At 33.7% G+C, this 19,918-nt stretch overlaps 1 protein-coding gene across 1 annotated transcript in view; it reads left to right on the top strand.

Moving 5' to 3' along the window:
• Nucleotides 1–880: 880 nt before the first annotated feature.
• LOC308501850 (NKG2-A/NKG2-B type II integral membrane protein-like) overlaps nucleotides 881–19,918 on the top strand; it is a gene marked incomplete at both ends in the record, with an annotated part of 28,572 nt that continues 9,534 nt past the window's right edge. Inside the window, 3 exons of the mRNA XM_081058942.1 lie at nucleotides 881–1,067; nucleotides 1,459–1,551; nucleotides 2,063–2,116. Of these exons, the coding sequence (XP_080915068.1) occupies nucleotides 881–1,067; nucleotides 1,459–1,551; nucleotides 2,063–2,116 (334 nt within the window). The remainder of the gene's footprint in view (nucleotides 1,068–1,458; nucleotides 1,552–2,062; nucleotides 2,117–19,918) is intronic.

The raw sequence follows: 19,918 nt of genomic DNA, 5'->3' as shown, positions 1-19,918 counted from the left end.
CTAGCCTCATTGACTTTGAAGGTTATAGGAACTTTTTGGGAGTTTAAAACAACATAGTTCTTTTATAAATGATTTATGTGTGTATTTAACGTTATATACTATTATATCTTTACCATTAAATCAATACCTATGTATTCTATTACATAAGTACTTTAAAAATGTTGTTGTTAATATTTTTTAGGTTTTCAATAAGTTTAGTGTCTGTAGCATTTTACAACATGTGAAATATTTCTTTAAATTTGTAATAATTTCTCATAAATTCACAATCATTCAAAATAAAAGATCATTTGATAACAACTCATTCCCTTTACTAAATAAATGTAAGGCACTAAATGAAATTAATTTAGTACAGGAAATTACTATATATGCCAACACTACTAATTTGCCATCTTTGAGCACTCAGTATTTAAACTTATTGTATTTCAAAATTATCATAAATAATTTTGTGAGTCATTTTTGATACAGAATTTTACTTTTTACTTATACAGACCTTTTACTAATATAGACCTTTTACTAATACAGACCTCCTAATGATGTTAAAAACACTTCTCTGTAATCTGAGTTAAATTGAAGCTATTATTGTTTATGAACTTCTTTATTTCTCATTAATTTATCTATCATTTTTCATTGCTCTGGCCAAAAGTATATTATTAAATTCAGAATACCTTAAAATTTTTTTAACCATGAGACACTTATTTAAGCCCTAAAGCATTTAAAACAAAATCTTTAGATTCTTCCACTACAAAATGAACCCAGCTCATCGTCTACCCCACCCACTTTTACAGTAAGAGACCTCATCATTGCATATATTAAAACCATTCATTGTTAAGTAAGTACCCTTACCTTAGAGTACAGTCTCTGACACCACTCAGCTGCAGAGATGAATAACCAAAGAGTAACCTATGCAGAACTGAATTTGACTAAGGACTCAAGGAGACAGCAAGTAAAACCTAAAAGCACTAAGAGTTCCATTTCAGTAACTGAGCAGGAAATAACCTATGCAGAATTAAATCTTCAAAATGCTTCTCACCATCGTCAAGAGAATGACAAGAACTACCACTGCAAAGGTAAAATATTTAATAGAATCACAGTATAACTGTTCTAGGATGTGCTGTTGGGGTGCAGAGATGTGGGGAACAGTAGGAAATATGTGGAGAAACACTTTTTGTTTGTTGGGATCAGAGCTTGAATTTGGAATACAGTATTCTAATGTGAAATCTGAGGACTAATTTTACTCAGGCATCGTTGTAATGTGTAGTCTTTGATCAACAACTAATGGAGCATTGTGTTTCCTGACAATGCAATGATATATTCTGAGAAAAGTTTGCAATGGTAGATATGGGTCAGGGGTTCTAGTTTATGTATATGATTCCCTGTTCAGGAAGGTTCCTTGCGTGTAAATTGTCTAAGCATTTATCTCCATCTCATTCCTCAGTGTTTCCCTTTCCCTCCCTGTAGATTTTCCATCACCAGAGAAGCTCATTGCTGGGATCCTGGGATTCATCACTGTTGCCTTGGTGTCCACTGTGGTAACGATAGCTGTTACTACTTGTAAGTCAAGTTTTGAAAAATTGCAAGGGAATTTTTCTCTTTAATGATTGATTGCCAGTGCCTGTAAATATTTCTTAATATTATGGACTAGGCCGCTAATTTTAACATATGTAGTAGGAGTAAATGTGAAGGGGTGACAAATTTGTCGAAGATTAAATATCAGAATGATCGCAGGCAGCATTTTACAAACATATGTGCATATATACATTTAAATTCTGATTTCATAACTCAAAGACATGCTTTAGAAGGCTAAAAGACCTTATTGAGATATACAAACTAATTCTTGAGATTGGTTAAATCAACTACTGTAGTAGAGAATTCGATCCTTTAAGCTTTTGCAATATATTTTCTTAAATGTTCATTAATTCATTAATTTCCTCTGTAAAATCAATTTCATTTCAGATTATTCTAATACTAAACATTACACCAAATGTCAAAGTAAGAAACCAAAGTATTATGATTTATGCAGATCAATATTAATTTTTAAATAAGAATTACTCCTTTTTCCTAGCTACTGAAAAACCAGAGCAGAATAATTACACCTTGACAACAGGGATCCAGAAAGGTACAGAAGAATTTTCAAAGTTCTAATATTAGTACAGTTTATAGTTTGTATCTCAGGATATCAAAAATAATATTACATTTTTTTGGAATATATAAATTATAACATTGGGCAATAAATGTTCATAAATAATAATTTTACGAGAATGGTCCTTCCTATGGAACAATATGAAGTGTTCATTTTAAATCACCATACCCATTGTCACTGACTGGCTTACATTTCCCCCTGCTATGCTATGAGACAAACAATTTTGTTTTCTAAAAAAGTGGTTTTATTCATTGACTTTCATGACTTGCATTAGAATAGAAATTTATGTTTGTGTGTTTTCGTTGTTTGGGCACGTATATTAGGGGGTGAGAGGCTGACCCTTCTCAGTGAGTGTGTGTAATTGCATTTTATTTTACATGTACCAGCCAGTGAGGGTGCATAGAAATGTTATGTATATATTTGTCTATAGTTATGGAAATATGTACATTTGTTTTTGTTTTTTAATTCAAATTGCTTTTTCATGATTTCTGCAGCATGTTATCGTGGTCCTTGTTTAAAGGAGTGGATCACATATTCCAACAACTGCTATTTCATTAGCACTGAAAGAAAAACAAGGAGTGAGAGTCTGATGGCCTGTGCTTCTAAGAACTCACACCTGCTTTATATCGATAATAAAGAAGAAGTGGTAAGATTGAAATGTTTCCAACATTTTATTTAAAGATTATTTTGGTCTACATTATGATTGTAGTGTTCATTCATATTTTTGTATACATTTGTGGTTTGTTTCAAAGTCTATTAATATTCTATTGTTTAACTCTTTAATCTTTTATTTATATTTCATGTCATTAATGCACATTTAATAATTTCCAGTTCATACTTTCCATAGAAAACTATGCTTCTATACATACCTTTTGTCTAAAATAAGTTTTGCTATTTAATTTTCCTATACAATTTTAAATTATGTCAAGGATACTAAACATCATGGTTGTGCAGATTGTTTATAAATTAGAAGGACCCATGTAATTACAAATCAGATCATGAAAAGGAAGTTTCCAGTCCACGAGAGCTCACTCCTCTGTATTCTCTCAACTTTCCCTCCTCCACTTAACCACTATTCTAATTTTTAATATTCTAAATGATCTTTGCTTAAATTTGAGCTTCATATAATAGGGATCATTCAGTGTGCATTTTATGTCTCCTTTCATCCCCATATGATATTTTTGCAATTCATTCACACTGTTGCATTTATCTGTAGTGAATTTTTGCTGTTGTATTACATGTACATGACATTTTTAATCTACACCATTCAGAATACAGTTATTTTAATGTGTGTATTATAAATAATATTTTATGAAAATCCTTGTCCTGTGTACATCTTTTTCCCAAATATTACAATATATTTAAAATTAATATATTATACATACACGTTATGTTGAACATATTGTTTTTATATAATATAGATATAATATTTATAATAGTTTACAGATAAAGTTATATAATTATAATTGTATATGGGTGTAATTATAATATAACTAGTCCTCTATGTTTCCGAATAAAATTGCAGGACCATAAATATATGTGTATGTCAAATTTATTAAATATTCCATCATTTTTTTGGGTTTATTAAGTAAATCCACATTTTACCAATAGTCCTTTGATTTAAACGTAGTACTATCAGGAATTTAATGTTACAATTTTTTATCTTATAGAAAAGTATCATGATGAGACTCATAGGCATTTTCCTGATTACTATTTGGTTGGAAACATGCTTCTGGCCTACTAATCATGAGATTTTTTCTGTGAGAATGACAAGTACCTGCCATGTTTCTTGCCCATTTCTCCTATATGCTGTCTGTCATTTTCCTTCCTCGCAATACTTGTTATATTTTGGATATAAGCTCATTTTTTTATTTAGGAGACACAAGTAGTTTCTTTGACCCTGTGACTTACATTCTTATTCTCATATTGGAGTCTTTTAATGACCAGAATTTATTGTTAGCAGAGTCTACTATATCATTTTGGGAGTTACTGATCATTTTGGACCCACTTCTTAAATGTCAAGGTTCATGAAGATAATCCCCTACATTACTCTCGAGACTTTATTGTTTTCCTTTATTATCATTATCTCATTGATGGATCATAATACATAGCAAAGATTATCTTTTCGTAAATAACTATATATGAACATATAATTCTATATTTATATACATATGAGCTAATCTGCTTTATATGAATAGTAGGTATTATATATAATCTTTATATAGATGGTAATGTATATAATCTTATATGTATATACATATTCATAAACACAGTAGTTCTCCTCTTATCTGTGGGGAGTATGTTTCAAGACTCCAGTGGATGCCTGAAATCACTGATAATACTGAACCTTATATATACAATGGTTTTTCTTGTACATAAGTATATATAATAAAGTTTTATTTATAAATTTTGCAGAGTGAGAGATTAAGAACATTAACCAATAATAAAATAGAACAATTATATAAATAGACTGTAATAAAAGTTATGTAAATGTGGGCTCTCTTATTTCTCTCTTAAAATATCTCATTTTCCTATACCCACCCAGTTTGAGGTATGACAGGAAAAGTAGCACAGATTTGTTTTTCCTCCATAATTTCACAGATAGAGCATGATTTCTTACTGTAGATTTTAGCGATTTCTGCAGAAGAATTTTTGTCTTTCTTTAGTAAATCAAGAACTTGCACCTTTTCACGTACAGGAATTACTTTACAACCTCTCTTTAGTATATTCGATTGCCAGTATCACTAGTCTCATGCTTTAGCACCATTACTAAGGAAAATAAAGGAGACTTGAACACAAGCACTAAGATCCTGCGACAGTTGGTCTGATAACCAAGAGCAACTTGCGACTAACAATCAGGGAAGGGGAGAATATACAGTGTAGATATGCTGCGCAAAGACATGCTTTATATCCTGGTCAGAAGAAAGTGGGACAGGAGGAGTTACATCTGGATACAGAACTACAAACAACTTAAACTTGAATTTTTAAATTTTGGGGTTTTCTTTTTAATACTTTTGGACACTGGTTGGCCGTCCGTATCTGTAAGAGCAGGTACCTGAAACCACAGATAAGGGGGCACTACTGTATATAAATCACAGTCTACACAGTCTGCAGCAGTTTGAGTAACATGGAGAAAACTTATCTCCCTTTTTGTTCTTTTACTGTGTCCATTTATAATCGTCTTAAACATTTTATCAATATGCATATAAAATCACATGACAGAATGATATAATTTGCTTCAATTTATAATTTTGCCTCAACTATCACACAATTTAGAAAACAAAAGAGGAGATGGATAGTCTATATATCCAGTAAGATTTTTATTCTTGTTTTATTTTCCTTCCTGATGATCGAAGAGCCCTCTTTCATCATTTAATTTCTGCTTAGATAATTCCCTTTCACTATTCTATTAGAGTGGGTCCCATGCTGAAATGTTTTCTTAGTTTTTCTTTATCAGAGAATGTCTTGATTTCCCCTTCATTCCTGAGTGGTATTTTCCCTGCAGTTCTCTATGCTTTTTGGTTGGAATAAGGCAGTTAGCACCGAAAGCTTTCTGTCTTTCTAGGCTGTTGCTTTCCCGATCCTTCGACTGGAGAAAAAAGCCTTTCCTTGGGACTTTTGTCTGCCCTTGGGTGTTGTGGTTTTCTGGCCTCTGCAGCATCCAGTCCAGGATAAATGAGGGAAAAAGGAATTCCAGGGAGCTTACTGCCATCTCTTTCCTCAGGTCCTCAGTTCCCAGCTCTGTCATCTTTCTCATCACAGTTTTGAATCTTTTAATCTTTGGTTTTTTTTATGTAAAATGTCCAGGGGTTTTACCTGTATTTAGTGGGAGAAATAAAGAATATCCACCTTCATCTTACCAGAATAAGAAGTGTGATCTGTAGCAGTTTTAATTTAATTTTTTTAAGACTAATGGTCTTGAGACTCTTTTCATGTCCTTATATGTCACCCTTATATCTTTTAAAACATTTTCATGAAATTTATTGGAGTGACATTGGAGCTACTTTTTTCCAGTGGTATTCAATGAATTCCTTTTTCAAAATTAAAATTTATTGGGGTGACAGTGGTTAATAAAGTTACATAAGTTTCAGGTGTACAATTCTGTAAATACATCATCTATATATCACATTGTATGTTTACCACCCAGATCAGCTCTCCTTCCATCACCACATATTTGACCCCTTTTACCTCTTCTACCATCCACACTCCCCTTTTACCCTCTGGTAACCACTTAGCTGTTATGTGTGTCTATGAGTTTTTGTTTCTTTATTTGTTTGTCTTATTCTATTGTTCCTTTCAGTTTAATATCCCACATATGAGTGAAGTCATATGGTTCTCGACTTTTTCTGTCTGACTTATTTCGCTCACATACTAATCTCAAGCTCCATCCATGTTGTTGCAAATGGTACTATTTCATTTTTTCTTATGGCAGAATAGAATTCCATTGTGTATATGTACCACATCTTCTTTATATAATCATCTATCGAAGGAAACTTTGGTTGTTTTCATGTGTTGGCCACCATAAATAAAGCTGCAATGAACTTCAGAGCACATATAGCTTTATGGATAAATGTTTTTAGGTTTTTTTGGGTAGATACCCAGGAGAGGAATTACTGGGTCATATGGTAATTCTATTCTTATTTTTTTGAGAAAACTCCATGCTGCCTCTCATAGCAGTTGCACCAATCTGCATTCCCACCAACAGTGTATGAAGGTTCCTTTTTCTCCACAGCCTCTGCAATACTTGTTGTTGTTAGTCTTGTTGATGATAGCCATTCTAGCTGGTGTGAAGTAATATCTTATTGTGGTTGGAATGACATTGGAGCTTTTAAATGTCCAACTATAATCATTGAAGTGTTTATATCTCCTTTTAACGTTGTCAGTTTCTACTCATGTGTTTGAGAGTTCTGCTGTTAGGTGGTCACATGTTTATAATTGTTTTATATTCTTCTTGTAATGACATCGTTAACATTTTGAATTGTTTCTTTTTATTTCAAATAATATTTCTTGTTTTAACAGTTATTTTGTCTGATAGTAGAATGGCCATTTCAGCTCCCCTATGGTTACAGGACATAGGGTATATAATTTTTTCACTCTTTTACTTTCATTTTTGTACCTTTGAATATAAAATGTGTTTATGATAGACATCATATTGATGGATCTAACATTTTCCCTCAGTATGACAATCCCTATCTTTTGATTAAAATATGTGTTTTATTCACATTTAATATAATTATTGGTATTGTTGGATTTAGCTCTCCTGTTTTGCTCTTTGTTCTATGTCCATGTCTTTAGGTTTTTCTTCCATAATTCCCAACATCTTTTGTCTTAAATATGTATTATTATAGCATTCCATTTTAATTCTGTGTTGATGGTTTGGATACATACTTTTTTATTAGTTGCTGTAGATATTAGACATATATCCTTAGCTCATCACTGTCTACTTCAAGTTAATTCTGACTAAATTTCAGTGAAATATAGAAACTTAACATCACTATAGCTCCATTTTCTCTCTTGTCTGTTGGGGTCTTACTATTCTTTCTAACAATGTTGTACCCAGTCAGCCAGCACTGGTTTGTGAACAAACAGTAATGCACATCATTTGTGACCTGGCATTCATGATTTACACAAAGGTGACTTGAAATTGATCATTCTAGGGATTTTTGCAAACCAAAAATAAACATATGCTAACAAATAAGGTTTTTTCCCCCCAACCCCAAACAATGTTCCCATTTTCCAACACAGAGTTGCAATCATAGAGACCCAATCATACAGTGTCAGAATTATTGCCTTAAATAATCTCATTTTTAAGAGTAATCACAAGAACAGAAACACAGATGCTTAAGTTTACCCACATATTTACCATTTCTACTGTTCTTCCTTCCTGTGGCTATGAGTTACCATCAAGTATCATTTACTTTTAGCTTGAAGAATATTTTTGGAGGGCTGATCTGCTAATATAAAATTCTCTGTTTTGTTTTTGTGTATGTTGTAAGGTTCTTGTTGAAGGACTTCTTTTTTGAAGGACTGTTTTGCTGAATTAAGAATTCTTGTTTGAGAGGTTTTGTTGTTTCCCCCCATCCCCAGTTCTTTCAGCTCTTTAAATATGTCACTCCAGCTTTCTATTCTGTTTTCTTTCTGATTAGAACTAATTATTAATCATATTGTTATTTCCTACATGTAATGGGTAAGTTTTCTTTTGCTTATTTCAAGTTTACCTCTTTTTATTTTGCTTTCTATTTTACATTTTATATTATGGCAAAAACACTTAAGATAAGATTCATCATTACCAATTTTTAAAAAAAGACACAGACTTCATTTTCTTAGAGTAGTTTAGGTTTAGAGCAAAATTGAGACAAGACAGAGGTTTTCTATATACCCCTATTAAGTATTCATCTCCCTCATCTGGAGTAGGGTGCAGGACAAATGTTGAATCTGAGTGAGATAATGTGGTCCATGTGCTGCTGGAGTTGAAAAATATCTCACCCATTCCCTCATTTTCACACTGACTCAAGGTACATCATGCTCCCACATTTTTCCTCATAATTATTTCTTTGTCTGTGTCTTCAATGTTTTTCAGTCATTTGATTATAATATTTTGAGAATTAGATTTCTACGTGCTGTTTCTATGTATAGTTTGCTGAATCGCATATGCCTACAAAATTTTAAAATTAAATTTAAAAATTTAAATTTTGTTTATTCATTATGTCTGCAGTTGTTTTCCTATATCTGTCTCTCTTCTTGTTCTCAGTGTATATTTACACCTATGTTAGTTTTCTTGATATTGCTTCAATAGTCTCTGAGTGTCTACTTATTTTTCTCTTTTTTTCTCTCTATTTCTGGGGTAGACAATGTTTTAAACACCATCTTCAATTTCATTAATTCTCTCTCTGTGTCTCAAATTTTATATACATTTAGTAAATTTGCATTTCAAGTAATGTTTTTCAATTCACAATTTCTATATGATTCATTTATGTAGTGTTTTTCCTCTGTTTGGCACAATTTTATTACTGCCATCATATTCAAATATAATTATTTGAACATATATATAAAATAGTTACTCTAAAATATTTTTTATAATAAATCTAACATCTTATCTTAAAACATTATTTTGACTGTATACCTTGTATATAGAAATTGTGTTTTGTATGTTTTCTAATCATTATGATTACGCATTTTTGATAACATAGTGTAGTAAACTGTAATTCTGTTTCATTTTCCTTGGATTCATTATTTTTGAACTTGCGAAACTTTTACTGCAGAATCTCCTCTTTAGAATGTGCTTGCTTATATCTTTTCTCAGTTTTTAAAATTCTAACTATTTATTTTTATTTTCAGTCTGGCTTCCTAGGGATTCCCCTTGTGTTTTCATAGCTTGGTTGACAACAGATGATTATATATTTTTAAAGAATTCAAATACCTCCAGTCAATAGCATTTCCATAGTCTGTTACTTGTACTTGTGTGTGTATGCATGTAAGGGGGAGTCCTCATAACTTGACAATTAGTTTTCAAGTCCACTTTGCCTTTTGTTTTTACTGGGATCATCTTTATCTCTTCTACACAAGTGCACATTTGTTTCATCAGCCAAGAATTTGTAGAGAGCTCATGTTGTCTCTTCTTGTGAATTCTCCCTTTTATTTCATCTTCATTATTTTTGTGGCTGGCACCGGGCTGGACACAAAGGAGACCTCAAGCTCAGACTTGAAAAAGAGTGGGTTTTGCTCTTTTTAGTGTTGTAAATTTGGCACTTCGAATGAAAAAATAGCGGGCAATTTATCACCCCTTCCCCACTGCAAATCAAGTGTTTCCCGTGTGGCAACATCACCATTGATTTTGACAGCCTTCTCCAAATTGTAAAAACTACAATTCTGACTCACTGAGCTGAGGTGGGGATGGGGGACAACATGGGAACAGACCCAGGCAAGAAGACTACAAATTTGCTCCATTCTTACTTGAATTTCTAGGAGCTTTTCCAATAATAAGTCACAAGTAATTATTAGTTTTTGGTAAATTGTGGCAGCCTTGAAATTATTTGTGTCAAATACCCTCTTCACTAATAACACGTTCTCCTAATGTGTTCAGAGTGTAAGTATGTAAAGAAAAATGAAAATTAAATTGAATAAAATAGAAAGAATAAAGTTTGTATTCCATTAGAAATCCTATTAGTATAAAGCATTTTTTGTGCTTTCTCATAAAATTTGTTTCTCATAGAATTTTTTGAACACCTACTTTTCTCATTCATGGATTGACCTCTCCTTAAGAACTAAGGAGAGCTTGTTGGTGTGGCCAAAGAGCTCAACTCTCTCTTCCAAACCGTAAGTTTCATGAGAACTCTTATATTTTATGCGTTGAAGTAATTAAAAATAGAAAGAAGAAGAAATATTTGAACAATTATATGAAGATAATTGTTTAAGTATTTCCATACAAAATTATACAAGGACTATTCAGATATAGGTATACAAGTATTAGCCTAAGTAAACTATTTATTCATCAAAGTATTAGGTCATGTATTACCAGATTAATGATATATTATTCTCTGTATTTCAGGTTCTCAGTATCTTCAGAGATGAGCAATAATTGTACATCTGTGTTGTTTCGCTCACAACAAGTTTTTTATGATTCCTGTTTTAAAAAAAAACGATATGTTTGTAAGCACCAGACACTTCGCTGTATCTGAAGTTGGTATAATGGTAATCTGTAAAGGACACATTTTTGATTTATTTAAACTCATACAATAAATTTTCTTGTAATTATTTTTTATGATACAATTATGATGACAGTTTTACATTCACAACAAAATTATGATAGGTACTAAAATTTCCCATATTCCCCCTATCCCTACACATGCAGAGCTTCCTCCATGATCAACATCACTCACCAAAATGGTCATTTGCTACTGAGAATGAATCTACATTGATGCATCATAATCACTTAAAATCCATAGTTTATGTGAGGCTTACCCAGTGTTGTTGTAGAATTATTTTTAAATCTATATTTTTAATTTTTTTAAAAAAAAATATACCCAAGTACGTGTTATATGTTTTGTAAGATTTTGCTGTTAATAAAATAGATAATGTATTTTAATATCAATAGCTGTTATTTCTGAGTCCTCATTGTGGTGAATAATTCCATTTATGTTTTCAAACTAGTTAATTTGTCATAGCGTTCGAATGTTGAAAATGAGGATTCAACAGCAAAGGCTGGCATAGTGTATAAGTCTTAGTGGAGTCAAAGGGAGAGGAAATTTGATTTAAAAAACTATTGAATTTTGTAGGGGTGATCGCCTACTAACAGGACATGAAAGAAAATTATAAAGTATACCCTAGGGTTAAAGAAGAGTACCCAAAGGTGGAATGACTTGGAAGCCAGGTCTACTCACTTAGGTTGGGTTTCAGACTTCACTGAACACAGTGTGGCTGCAGACATTCTGACAGTTGACACGTTCACTGGGTTACTCTGGATAGAGCAGTTCCACAGTCTGCTGGTTGTTATTGATGAGGACGGATCTCAGGCTGTGACTGGCAAGCAGGAAGACCTCCCTATCGTGGTGTCCTCAGGCAGAGGTTGGAAAAGAGAGAACTATGACTAGGACTGGCCACAAAAACTGCTGGAGGGTGAACACCACAGGACTTCCTGCATGCATGCAACTGGCAACCCCGCCACAGAGCCAATGGGGAGAAAGCACCGTGAAACCAGGAACAATAGTCCTGTCTCTGGCAGTGTCTTCTTAGTGCCTTTATCTGGCTAAACAACATCACATGACATCACAAGGGAGAAAAAGTTATTGAATCTATCTCCATTATGTCAAAAGGGCCATGAGGACAGATTTGGAGCTGAGATTAATAAATTGTTGATCAACCCTTGAGAATACTGTGCAAGAACTACAAAGTTGGTACATGACATAATTCTTTGTGTAGAAAAGCCTAAAGACTCCACCAAAAAACTATTAGAAACAGTAAACAAATACAGTAAATTTGCAGTATACAAAATCAACGTACAAAAATCCATGCATTTCTACATACAACAATGCAATTTCAGAAAAAGAAATAAAAAAAAATAATGTTTCTTTTGCAATTGCAGTAAAAAAGAATGAAATACTTAGGACTAAATTTAACAAAGGATGTGAAGGACCTATACAGTGAAAACTATGAGACATTATTAAAAGAAATTCAAGATGACACAGAGAAATGGAAAGGTATCCTGAGTTCGTGCCTTGGAAGAATCAACAAAGTTGAAATTACAATGTTACCCAAAGCGCTGTATAGATTTAATGAAATTCACATCAAAATCTTAATGAAAATTTTTGTTTTTAATTTTTTTTCATCTTGGATATTCATTTTGTTTTTAAAAATTAAGTTTATTGAGGTTTATTTAGTAAAATTTCATAAAATTTCATTGGTTTCAACTGTACAACTCTTTTTTTTAACATTTTGTATTATTTTTTGTTTTAGTTTATTGTGGTGACAATGGTTAGTAAAGTTACATAGATTTCAAGTGTACAATTCTGTAATACATCATTTATATATCACATTGTGTGTTCACCACCCAGAGTCAGTTCTCCTTCCATCACCACATATTTGATCCCTTTTACCCTCATCTCCCACCCCCCACCCCCCTTACCTTCTGGTAACCACTAAACTATTGTCTGTCTCTATGAGTTTTTGTTTCTCATTTATTTGTCTTGTTCTCTTGTTGTTTTTGGTTTATATACCACATATCAGTGAAATCATTTAGTTCTCGACTTATTCTGTCTGCTTTATTTCACTTAGAATAATAATTTCAAGATCCATCTGTGTTGTCACAAATGGCACAATATTGTATTTTCTTATGGCAGATTAGTAGTATTCCATTGTGTATATATATCACATCTTCTTTATCCAATCATCTATAGAAGGACACTTTGGTTGTTTCCATGTCTTGGTCACTGTCAATAGAGCTGCAGGCACATCGGAGTACATATATCTTTATGGATAAATGTTATCAGATTTTTGTGTATATATGCAGGAGAGGGAGAATCATCAGATTTGTATGAAATTATAAAAGAGCCTTGTAATAATGATCAGGGAAAAGACGGAGGAGGACCACATGCTAGAGTGGGGCTAATGAATTTATTTATCAATATCTGATTAATTTACTTAGCAATATGCAATAGAACAGACAAAGACAATTAATAGAATGTGCTAATGACAGAAAGTAAATGTGGTTAAGACTAAACTATATACATTGATACTAATGTCACGTCAAAGGAGTACACATACATATAAGTTTAAGAGACCCCAACATATGTTTACTATTGATCAAAAATCACTTGGCTAAATACACAAATAACATCAGTAAGGAGTATCCAAAAGCAATAATAAGCTCTATAGGATAGTAACTGTTACAGTAGATGTCAAAAGCTCATCAAACTGGGGGAGAACAGCACTGGAAAAATCGTGAATCAAAACTTTGTCAGGTCTGTAGCTGAGAGAAACCCGGGCGTCTCCCACACCGCTGCTTGTTCGTTCCCAAGAATGCTGCTGCTGTTGTCTTTGTTGTTGGTGTTGTTGTTGTTAGAATTCAAGGTGTCTTCTGATGTTATAAACTGCAAGCTGCATGTAAGTTTTTAAGGTGTTAACAATCTGAAGAATGTTGCTGTTGTTGTTGTTGTTGTTGTTAGAAGTTAGGGCATCTTCTGATGTTTAAACAGCAAGCTGCATACAAATTTTCTAGATGCTGAAAAGTTCTCAAGAAGGAAAACCGTGGGAACAACACTGGAGAGGCCGGGAACCAGCCAGACCTCACCAGGTTCACAGCTGAAAGTCAGGATATTCCCTGGTGTTGTAAGCTGCATGTTGCTGGAAGTCTTCACAATTTTAGAATGATGAAACATCACCAATGACAAATGACTAAATGATGAAATAATAATTAATAATTAACACTGCCAACTGAGGTCTGTCTTATATATATTTTTTCAGATGTAACTTAGAGCCAAGTTTCTTGTTCCTGCCTCCCACTCCCGAAATGGCCAGTTCTGGGAGGGTCTGGCAGTTACTGATATGAATGTTGACCATCTGGCCAAAGGGCCAATTCATCCATTTAAGCAATATCTACTGTTCCTCCTTGGGACCATCAGCCCAAGGTTTTCCAAAGCCTGGCAACGTGTTATATTGTCCTGATATAAATTAGCTACGTCTTCACTTCATCTGCTGATGTGGGTGAAACAGGCAGAACAAAGAGGGAATTCTCTCAACTCCATGATCAAGAATTTCTTTAACCCTAAGCTCACCATCATCGCACAACACAGAGAACAACAAACATCATTTCATAACTCCCCTACTCGAGAGCATGACACTTAACAGAAAGCTTCATCTAATGTCTCCCCTGCTAGGAAAAATAAGACCAAAGGGGAAAGAAAAGCAGCCTCATCCCATATATCCCCTGCTCAGGAGAATGAGACCCAGACAGCAACATCATCTCAAATGTCCCCTGCTCGGGAGAATGAGACCATAGGAGGAATTTACTCAACTCCTGATCATAGTACAGAAATCACCTCACATACAAGAACAAATAAAAGCTATGGACAAAAGCTCACATCAACCAATGAAGGCAAATTTTCTTCATCATCTTCCTTACAAGCCTGAATAGCAGCAGCAATCCTAAAAAATGAACGAGAGTGGAGTTATCACACTCCTTGACTTTATACTACTAAGTGACAACAAGCAAAACAGCATGAATTTGGCAGAAAAACAGACACACAGACCAATGAAATAGAACTGAGAACCCAGAAATAAACCCACATATTTCTGGCAGGTAATTTTCAACAAAGGAGCCAAAAACATGCAATGGAAGAAAAAAAATCTTTTTAATAAATGGTGCTGGGAATTTGGAAAGCCATGTGCAAAAGAATGAAACTAAACTCTATGTGTCACCCTATACCAAAATTAACACAAAATGGATCAAAGTCTTGAACATAAGACCTGAAAGAATATATTGCAATGAAGAAAGCATAGGTACTAACCTGGTGGACCTTGGGTTCTGAGAGGATTTTAGGAATTTGACCTCAAAGTCAAGGAAAGTAAAAGCTAAAACAAGTGATGGTACTATCTATCAAACTAAAAAGCTTCTGCACTGCAAAAGAAACCATCAACAAAACAAAGAGGCAACGAACAGAAAGGCATGAGATATTTGCAAACAGAAGCTGTGATTTTGGGGCAATATCTGAAATATGTAAAGAACTAACACAACTCCTCATCTTTTTACCTGTAGGAGTGGCTCTCCATACTTCACCTTGAAGCTGGAGCCTCACAAAGTCTGGATGATGTGAGCCCTGTTACCTCTTACATCTTGTCCTCTAATACAGTGTTCCTTCACCTTTTTTTTTTTTTTCATTTTATCCCTCAACTTCAAGCCAGAGAGGAGCTTTCAGAGAGATGATTTCCCTGTCCATCTCCATGAAAATTAAAAATCACCAATATATTGCATTTTTTTCTTTATGTGCTTTATATATATCTGCATTTTATACACAAAGTGAGATATTTTCACTTCCCTCAAAAATCAGTTTTTGTCCACTTGTGAACGTATCACCCCTGTTGAGAATGCATGAGCTAACGCTGCTCCCTTCACTCACTCTGCTCCACCCATGTCAGCCTCCTCGCTGATCCTCAAATATTCAGACATGTTTCTTCATTAGGAAAATTCATTAATTGTATGCTCAATTTCAAATGGCCTTCTCCATTTATCTGCTATTCTAGTTTTCTCACCAAATTTATATCTTTCTCAAAATACTACACTTTTAATGAATTACAATGGAATTTCAATTTCCTCAACACTTGGCATTCTCAATTCCACTTACTCTCTTCAAAATGCTTTCATACAACATTTTTTTTTTATTTTTTTTTTGACTTCTAACACACTATACATTTCAAATGTTTTTTTCTAGTTTAAACAACAAGTATTCTATCATAGTTCTGGAGGCTGGAAGTCTGAAATGAAAGTGTCAACAGGGCTGTCCTCACTTTGAAGACTCTTGGGAGGCTATGTTCCTTGTCTTTCTCTGAGCTTTTAGTGTAGCCCCCAGGCCTTGGCTTACAGGCACATTACTCCAAGCTCTGCCTCTGTCATCTCATTGCTCTCCGTGTGGGTCTGTCTTTGCATCTAAAAATCCCTCTTCTTATATTATATCAGTTGTACTAATTAAGGGCCCACCCTACATCAGTATGACCACTGATGTTGACCATCATATTAATTTGATTACATTTGCAAAGACTCTATTCCCAAATAAGGTCACATTCATAGGTTTGGGTGGATATCTATTTGGGGGAGCACATGGGAGTGTGACACTATTCAATAAAATGTAACATACAGAAAATGAACAAAAATGGCAGATTAATGTCCAACTTTTTATCTGGGTATAGTAGTAACTGAAAATTGCATTCATTTCGGTGTTTGTGAAAACTGGATTCCCACCATGTATACATTAAAGGTTGGTAGAGTGATGTGAAGGATCTCAGAAGAGAGGGAAGAAAATATCCTGGCAATAAATGGAAAGCAACAGTTCACTTAGTATTCATGTCGCCATGACATTTCATACCTTTAAACCAGGGGTGTCCAAACTACGGCCCACATTTTTAATTGGCCCTCAGTAAATTCCAAAAATGTATTTAGTTTACTTAAATAAACAGGTGAGGTCATACCTACTTTACCTCGAGTGAGTTGCCTGACTGTTTGTGTATTTTGCCACATATGGCCCTTGGTAAAAAACGTTGAAAAAAATTTGGACACCCCTGCTTTAAACACTCTTAACACTTTAAATTATCACAATCCAAAAAAAAAAGAAAAAAAGAAAAAAGAAACCAACAAACAAAAGAAACCTAATAAATTAGTTTTAGTAGAAGTAATCATTATTATTTGGGAATAATTAGCTCATACTCAGGTATCCACATGTCAAATTTTGAATGACACTTAAACTTCTTTAGTTTATCAGTGCTGTGTGTTTTCCCTTTCACAAATAAAACTGTTTTATTCTTTTTGGGGTCAATGAGACGGTGTACATAAAATTTAAATGACCGACAAATATAAAAGAGTATTGCAAAAGATGAATGGTAATAGAGCCCGGTTAACTAGAATTTCTTTTATGAAAGGGTGGAAAAATCCACAAGATATGGGTCAGATTATGTAAAATCATACGATCTCATCTGTATAGAGATTTCTAGTTGTTTAATGGTACATGCAAAAGAATGGAAAATGAATTACCTTAACCAGACTGATTTCCTTAACTTGAATCCTCTCAGGTTAGAAATTGTCAAGATTTTAATTTAATTTGGAGACTAACCTTATCTTTAAAATGCCTCACTTTTTAGAGATGTAAACCCACAATTTACATAGTATACAATGTGTTTGTTTTATTACTTGCTTAAGATGTCCTACTAGTCTTCTCCTAGTGTCTTCACAACATTCAGCACTGGTCAACCATAAAATCTGTTTAAAATTGGCTTTTGTACTAAGTCCATCAGAAGTGGAGAGACCAAATGGAAATGCTTTACCTGTATAAGTTTCAGAGTTTAGAAGGCCATATTTCCACTACCCAGTAATATTTATTGATTCTGATAGTTTAGGCCCAGAATGAAACAGCACAGGAGAGAAAAAATAACTTGAAAAAGAATAGTAAAATGCACACTCTCTAACATGGCATCTAATACTAGATAATTTTCTTTTTAATGAACACATCCCAGATTACTCATTTTAGACTAATTTTCCCAGCTAAGCCAATTGGTTAAAGAGTAAAAACATCAGTCAGATTATTGTTTGTCTCTCCAGTTCTGTAATGGAAATAATCTCCTTCATACCATAACCATTTCTTCATTTTATTAGTTAAGAAAATTAAAACCTCATGACATGAAAATCAAGCTTATAATTTGAAGTATTTCTGCACTTTTCTCTGAAGATAGGAAAATTTTTGCTGATCGTTCTTTCTGATGAACAAGCATATCAATCACTTAGGCAAAGTTGTTTTTGGTGGCTTTTCATTACTTTTGTGTTAATGAAGTACATGTTTTAAGACCGCATACTTTCATTCCATAATTTTCTGAATGCAATTATACTTCTTAGAATATAAATGGTGTCGGAGCCTGCCGACGAGACGAACAGTCCCTGGAAGGGGGAGCGGGAATGAAAAAAGAGACACACACACATATGATGATGCTGCAGGTCTCCAGTGATGCTGGAGGTCTCCAGTGATGCTGGAGCGATGATTTAATCACCTTTACCAATATATATACCCTATGGGTACGTGCAGTTTAACAATAACATGGGTGCATTACCTTAAGCAAAATAAATTTTTAACTTTTACACAGAAACTACAGAATCATCACAAAGTTTCCTAGTCATAATTATTATAGAAAAGAGACTACTAAAATGTCATGATAGCCACCAGTTATCTGTGTCTGGGAAACTGGCCAGTTCCATCTCATTCCTTAGCAACTTGTAAACATTCTCAAGGTTTTTTACCTTAGAAGCTAAGACAAGTTAACTATATATTAGCCAGCTCACAAGGTTTCTGAGAAACAAGAAATCATGGCTCCCCACATATCCCCCTTTTTTATTTTAAAGGTGTAAAAATTTTTATACAGCAAAAAGGCAGGGTGACGGCGCCTGGCTTAGGCGTCTCAGGATAACCTTATCAACTTGCCCGTCATTGGCGCTTGTATTGTGCAATACAAGCCCTGTCTTAGGTGTTGAAAGGCTCTTTAAGACTTACCCGTCTTTGGCTAACCCGTCCCATTAGGTACAGGGGGAAGAGGGAATCAAGGTCTTGTTTTAAGTTTCAGTTGATAAATGTCAGCTCGCAACTCCAGCATTTGATTAATGAAATGCTTAATGAGGATGGGAAGTAGGCACAGAATCACAGAGACACAGATGCTTAATGTTAGAAAAATCAAAATAGAATAAGTGAGATTTGGCATAGAAGGCATAGCATTGTTAAGAACATCAATAAATTTTGAAGCAGCCTGGGCAGCATCAAATTTCAATGGCTCAGCTTCTTTTATAATTTTAATTTCATTATGAAGCTGAAGCATATCTAGAGACACATTAGCATCATGCCAAATTCCTTGGAGATGTAAACGAACCCGATTTCAATTATATTGACTTTGATTATACCTTTTAGAAGTGACACATATCCAATGATATTTTGAATGACACTCCAAATGAGATCTAACTTTTAAACTCTGGATCACATCTCCCATATATTGAACTGTATCATAAAGGGCATTTACCTTTTGTTTTAATTTTACATCAACATTTTTTTGAATCCCTAAAGCCAAAGTAACATTTTTTGTAAGAGTATTAACATAATGAGCATTTTGAATAGTTTGAGAAAGAGCTACAGCTGCTGAAGCAGCAGTTGCAATAATAGTAACCAAAGCCGTAATTCTTGCAATCAAAAGTCCAACAAACCATTTTTGTCTACTTAAGGCATACTCAATTTTTTTAAAAACTTGCAAACTTCTTTCTGTATACCAAGGTCCAGAAATATTAACAGGAAGCATAACAAATGAAGGTTGTTTAAGAACCATAACTTGAGTTCCCTGAGGTACCCAAGAAATACAATTTGCAAGAGAACAATTATTGCAAGATACATGAAACTGATTTTTCATAAAATTTACATTAACATGTCTAATTAATAATGCATAAGGAGAAGGAACACAAGCAGATACATTAACAGTTTTAGTAATATTAGACCAGTCTCTAGTTCCATCTTTTAAAACAGTTACAGGAGTACAAGGAGTACCTGATTT

The sequence above is a fragment of the Rhinolophus hipposideros genome, assembly GCF_964194185.1.
Source record: "Rhinolophus hipposideros genome assembly, chromosome: 9".
In the NCBI taxonomy this organism is placed as follows: Eukaryota; Metazoa; Chordata; class Mammalia; order Chiroptera; family Rhinolophidae; genus Rhinolophus; species Rhinolophus hipposideros.
The sequence above is the reverse complement of the archived record's forward strand: the minus strand, read 5'-3'. Positions and strand labels throughout refer to the sequence as shown.